Raw genomic sequence first — 6,083 nt, 5'->3', positions numbered from 1 at the left:
CCGGTGGTTGGGGACCACTGATCTAGATCATTTGTGGCTTTTCAATTTGAATTATAAACTAAGCATCTGTAATGCAGTGTTAAAAGCAAAATGGTGATCAGTATTTTTAGTTGTGACCTTAGATCTTGTAACCCATAAAAAAGGTCCAATAAAAAATGGGTGAAAACATCTTTGAACATATAAAGGAGGAAAAAATAGATGTGGTAGAAATTGTGTTTATATTCCTTATGTTTATTTACAACAGATATGAAAACACTTCTAAAAATGCTTCTTAATATTTGCTCTTCTTGCTTTTATTTCAAAGAGATTTCTTCCAGTAGAGATGGTAGTGAGGGTTTTTGACTTCATGCATATCAAGTAAAACCTCTAACATAAGAGGGCAAATTTGAAATTAGTCAGTGATGAGAGAAAATGGAATTTCATAGTTTCTGAATAATTTACTTTGCAATGCTCCAAAGTCTTGCTCTTATCCGTTTTATCTCCCTACAGGCCTTTCAGACCGAAGCTGACTCTGAGAGCAACGTCTCTGGGGTTGATACTCACACCATTGATTCCTCCAACAGCAGTCCCGCAGGCAGCAGCAGAAGTGAAATTGCGCCCGAGTCCAGTTAAGATCTCATACTTTAAAATGATTAATATTCTTATTTGTCTGCCGTATACTTACCCTCAGTCATTTTTCAATATTTTCTAGCGTTTAAACACAGCCTGTTTGAATCCCAGCTTGAAGACTACAGCGGCGATAAACTTACGGTACGTTTATTTTAATTTTACCTTGGTTTTAAACAAGTTTGAAACTATAGTTCCTGTTCTAATATTTTTATTTGTATCAATTACAGAAACTTGAAGATGGCACAATTACATTATTGGAGTTCTTCAATCTCTTAAGAATAGATGTTTTCATCCATAACTGTCGGCAGAGCGTCCTTCCTGGCAGAGTATGTCTCCTTTGTTTTTATGATTTAATGTCATAAACCCTCACTCTTTGCTGAGTCTGTTTTCTTTTTTTTGCTCCTATAGCTTTCGTCCAGCACGGATAAAACATCATTAGATACACTTAAAGACAAATATATAAACCATCCTAAACAGAAGATCTATGAGAAAGATGTTCAGAGCCTAAGAGAAAAAGTGGAAGGGTGTGTACTCTTTTAAAATAATTTTCAGTCTTACATTTTATTGAATGTTTGTTTTCTTTTCTCTTTTTTTAAAATGCTATTTAAAGCTATATATTTACCACTTTACTTCTGTTCTCCAAATGTGAACATGCATTTAAAGCTCACTTTGTTTTTGTCCTGTACTAGGCTTAAGTATCAAATGCAGGATTTAGGCAAACCCTTAAAGACTGTTAATAAATCTCTGTGGGAAGAAGTGCTGAAATTCACAGAAAAAGAGGTGACATTTATTTTTTATATATATATATTTTCCATTGACTCCATGAAAACTGCACTTTTCCTCAAGATTATGTAAAAAAAATTTCCCCTTATTTTTCTTTTATTAACAGTTCCAGTCCTTTGGTGCCAAGCTAAAGGAAAGACACAACTTCTTCAGAAAACATAGCAAAGAACAGGGTCATGAAATGAAGGAGGTGCTCTACGCTAATTTGGTTGTAGCCAATCTGGTGAGAGACCCTTTGCAAAATAACTTTGAGTTTATCTGTACCAGTTAAGATTGTGTGTATTCAGTTTGTTTTCTTTTTTTAGGAGGAACAGCAGAAGTTGAGGGGAAAACTCAATCAGGCAGATCAGATGATTCGAAGTTTGGACGAATGTATCGGTGAATTAGAAGCAGGTAGGCGCACAGTGGAGGCGGGGTACCTTGTCTACCACAACAGTACAAAATTTTATACCAGACATAAAGCGGCTTAGGAAGGCTTTACTAAAATTATTTCAGTAAGTGTTCAACAGTGTACCTAAACGCAAGTCACATTTGTTTGCACCAAGCATACGCCAAAATGGAAGTCTTTGTGGAAAAAATACAAACCTCCATTTTGTTTTCACCAAACGTCCCAGTCCAAACCGCCTCTGCTTTGGTATCATCTCCTTGCCCAACCCCATGCATCATGCTCTGTAAAGCCTTTAGTGTCTGACAGGTAGCTCTTGGGTGTTTATTAAATTCTCAGAGCATGACTTTTAAATGTTTTTTGCATATGAATGATGCTTCCTGCTGGACTTTGGATTGCTTGAAAATGTCCCATTATCCCAGAATCATAATTTTCTATCTTAGGGCATTGCTAATATCTTTCCATCTCAGTAATAATAATACATTTTATTTAACAGCGCATTTCTTGACACTCAAGGTCACTTTACAGAGAATACAAAAGATAAATAAAAAGAAAGATGAAAATACAGATACAGGAACAGTATTATAACCATACCTTAGCCTCACAATTACGATTTCATATTTAATGTTTAAGCATGATAATGCAAGTTCTACCACTTTGAATACATAATCCGTCGTTATTGCATTCTGAATGGTTCTTTGCTTTATGCATTTAATGACTGCACAGGTTTGCATTGTAATGACAATATTTGCTTTCTGCAAAGGACATGACATGAACTACCTGAGGACATTTCTTTCCCCCCTTGGATGAAAAGTCTGCATAAAAGGGACAAGCTGCTCCACTTTACTTGTTTTTTCTCTTCTTTCAGAACTTGATGCAGTGGAGGGAAAAGGCTCTGAGGACAAACCAGGTCTAACATCACTACAGGAAGGTAAGTCTTTGTAAATCTGGTTTAAAGTTGTCACTTTAAACCTCTATGAAATTAATATTAAACCTGTTTTATTACGGTAGAAATGTCAAAGGTCACTGAAACGTTGGCGGACAGTGAGAGGTCAGTTAAAACATTCTCTTTTTCATGTACCTTCGTATAGATGAACTCATTTTCAGTGATATGCCTTAAAATGCGTTTGATTTATTTTTTCAGACAAATATCCGAACTGGTTTTGGAGAACGAGAAGAAGTCAAAGGATCTGAATAGACTTAAAAGTGAAGCGAAAGACCTGCAAAGCCGCAATGACGTGCTGGATATGTCAGTTTATATTCTGGTTGGGGAAGTTTCTAACTTTTGTTCAAGAGTATGCTGGAAATTCACCTGTCTTTTTTTTTAATTTTATTAGGATAAATGAATGGAGGCTTGAAGAAAACAAGGACACCGGTTCAGTCTACACGTTCCTTTATAAGACTATGTTTCTGCGTTTGGTGTATGAAAAAAACACTGGTGAGATTCTTGGATTATTTTAAACGCTTTGAAGAAGAAAAGTTAAAATAAAACCATGATTGGTTTAGTTAAACACTCTTATGCCATAGTGTCACCTCCAGGATTCTCTGCAGTCTTAAGTTTGGACTTTGAAAATATCCTTTTTGATAAGTTAGTGAGGAAAAGAGTACAGGAGATTCACCCAAATGTTTGTGTTTTCTCTTTACACCTCTACATATAATGCCAAGTGACTAAAGGACTTTATATAGTCAACATGTAGTGCATGATCCACATATTTGTGGACGCCAGGCTGTAATTCCTTCATCATTTCAACACATAGAGGCAGTTTGGTGCTGTATGTACTCTGTTTCAACCTACTTGAATATGAGCAGCTGTCTTTGTGTCAACTAAATACTACAGGGACAGCCAAGGATGTGCTGCCCGACTGAAAATGTCACCCGGACATTACTGCAACATTTTCCTACGGAAGGGGATTAGGGCCACTGAAAAAAAAAAAAGTTAACTGATTTTTACATTTTATTTCAGTTTAATATGGGAAAAAAAGTCAGAATTCTCACTTTTTTCTCAGAATTCTGAATTTAATCTCAGGATTCCGACTTTTTTCTCAGAATTCTGACAGCTGACAAACATGTTAGCATCAAGCCATAGCCATGTCTATTTTAGAGACTAGCTCTCTTGTTTTAATGACCTTCTGCTCCTCCATTAATGAGGGGACCCCTCGGGCACGTAAAAAGTTGCCTAATTCCGTCATTTTCTACCAATGTGTCACTGGCCACCTCAAACAACTCACATCTTTGTCAGTGAAGCTGAGTGCTCCCGCATCTCTTCCTTCATGGTGCCCATCTACATTAAGATCCAAAATTCTGAGATTAAAGTCAGAATTCTGAGAAAAAAATATCAGAATTCTAACTTTTTTTCCCATGTTAAACTGAAGTAAAATTTAAAAATCAGTTAACTTTTTTTTTTTTTCAGTGGCCCTAGTCCTTTTCCGTATTTTCCTTTTTGGAATGGTTTTCTGTTTACTTCTTTTGCAGTTCACTCCAAAAGGGAACAGGTGGACGAGGAAAAATGACACTTTAAAATAAGAATTTTATGGATATTTTGAAGAGACGATTCCTTTAAAAATCATAGTGAAGAACAGGAAAAAAAATAGATCACGGTCGTCTTATCATGAATCTCGATTCTTGTTAAGTTAAAACTCAACAAAAAAAAAAGAGCAAAGATTTCATTGGTAGAAAATAAGATTAGCTTCTATTTCAGCGTTTTGGATCCAGCGGTCTTGATGTCTTTGTTTACTGGACAGCTCTGAAAAAGTTATATTTTTGTCAAGCTGAAACTGACTTATTATTTTAAAAACACATTTTTTTTTCTCAGATAACTGTAAAGAAAGCTAGACTCACCATATCTGCATAATGCATTGTTTAATTGTGAGCAGTGTGTGTAATATGCATCTCACAAAGGATTGTTGGAATGAAATAATCATTGGCTGATATTTTCCAAATATGAGTTTATATTTTACACACTAATGTAATATTTACCAATATTATCACATATTACATGTTTTCCTAATATTGTGCAGCCCCTATCCAAGCCTTTTTATTATCAAATGTGTTCCTATTGTCCATCTGTATCACTTTGTTTTTTACAGCATTCGTCTATTTAAGCATTAATCACCGGAGTTCTTTTATTTTTTTTATGTTTAAGGAGATGATGCGAAGAGCAGATCTGAGAAGAAAATGGCAAATATCAGCTTCGAATTTAATCTGGGTGAGAAAATGATTTGTTGAGCTAATGCTGCAAATAATGCTAATATTAATGCTGTTCTGCCAAGCATGGCGGTTCATCTCTGGCTATATTTTCTGCACATCTTACTAACTTAATTTAAAAAATTTATTGACTTTTTTCCAACCAGATGAGAAGTCATATTGTCACGCCCGCCTTGTTCATAAATTAGTCTCTGGGTACGTTGAGGGAGAGTCCTGCTGGGTGGAGAAATATCCCACAAGTCAACATGTTCCACAGGTTGGTGTGAAAAGGAAAGTTTTTGCAGATTCCAGATACTCTTTAAACAAAGGCTAGCTCTCTTAGCTAAAGCTATTCAATGAAGGAACACAGAGATAATTAGCTCCCTCTGGTATGATTGAAATCAGAGCAAATAAGTTTCATCACACTATTTTTTTATTTGGTTAGTTTGTTTAAAATTGCAAGCTGAAGTACTCGTTTGTTTCCTTCAGCTTCTTCGTGAAGTCAGCTTGGTTGTGGGCCGCTGCCGCCTTGTTGGAGAAGAGATACGTCTGCTGAAGACGTGGGGGAGTCTTCGGTTTGATATCCTGGATCTCAGCTGCTCAGAGACCCAGTAAGGACCTTACTACACAGAGGATGACTAGAACTTTGCTTTGTCTGAATGCAACCCAGTAAATCGTATATTAGCGAAAAATGCAATGTAACTTTGCTATATTTTGTGAGGATTTCCTTTTTATATTATTTCTTCTTCTAGAGTTCACATTGTCTTCAGCAGCCTGAGGAAGTTTACCAAGTTTGAGGTGATCTTTGAAGCTGCGTTGACCAACCAGAGCTGCGTCTTCCATGTGCAGAGCTTTAAAAACGTGATAGGGAGCACAACGTAAGTAGAGCAGAGATGGGAATAGTCAGGATTAGTAAATGTTAAACTATTTATATTGCTTATAGACAGGCATTACTTGACAAAGTCCCTCCAATATTTAAGAAATATATGATAGCTGTGATTATTAAAGGCAAAATTATATTTTCAGTCTGTCACTGCAGTTGATTTTTATTTTGATCTGATTATTTTATCTTCCTTTGCTAAACAACTTGCTTCATATATATTATGTTTCAAACTTCTTGAGC

The 6,083-nt window shown here is 35.8% G+C and overlaps 1 protein-coding gene across 1 annotated transcript in view; it reads left to right on the top strand.

Moving 5' to 3' along the window:
* casc5 (cancer susceptibility candidate 5) overlaps positions 1 to 6,083 on the top strand; it is a 23,141-nt gene that overhangs the window by 13,504 nt on the left and 3,554 nt on the right. The window contains exons 17-31 of the mRNA XM_015390225.1: positions 490 to 607; positions 692 to 750; positions 837 to 935; positions 1,018 to 1,133; positions 1,299 to 1,389; positions 1,499 to 1,615; positions 1,698 to 1,785; positions 2,646 to 2,708; positions 2,789 to 2,828; positions 2,922 to 3,026; positions 3,115 to 3,215; positions 4,920 to 4,982; positions 5,128 to 5,237; positions 5,450 to 5,571; positions 5,713 to 5,838. Of these exons, the coding sequence (XP_015245711.1) occupies positions 490 to 607; positions 692 to 750; positions 837 to 935; positions 1,018 to 1,133; positions 1,299 to 1,389; positions 1,499 to 1,615; positions 1,698 to 1,785; positions 2,646 to 2,708; positions 2,789 to 2,828; positions 2,922 to 3,026; positions 3,115 to 3,215; positions 4,920 to 4,982; positions 5,128 to 5,237; positions 5,450 to 5,571; positions 5,713 to 5,838 (1,418 nt within the window). The remainder of the gene's footprint in view (positions 1 to 489; positions 608 to 691; positions 751 to 836; positions 936 to 1,017; positions 1,134 to 1,298; positions 1,390 to 1,498; positions 1,616 to 1,697; positions 1,786 to 2,645; positions 2,709 to 2,788; positions 2,829 to 2,921; positions 3,027 to 3,114; positions 3,216 to 4,919; positions 4,983 to 5,127; positions 5,238 to 5,449; positions 5,572 to 5,712; positions 5,839 to 6,083) is intronic.

The sequence above is a fragment of the Cyprinodon variegatus genome, unplaced genomic scaffold, assembly GCF_000732505.1.
Source record: "Cyprinodon variegatus isolate N-32 unplaced genomic scaffold, C_variegatus-1.0 Scaffold489, whole genome shotgun sequence".
In the NCBI taxonomy this organism is placed as follows: domain Eukaryota; kingdom Metazoa; phylum Chordata; class Actinopteri; order Cyprinodontiformes; family Cyprinodontidae; genus Cyprinodon; species Cyprinodon variegatus.
Note: the sequence above shows the minus strand (reverse complement) of the source record. Positions and strands in the feature narration are given on the sequence as shown.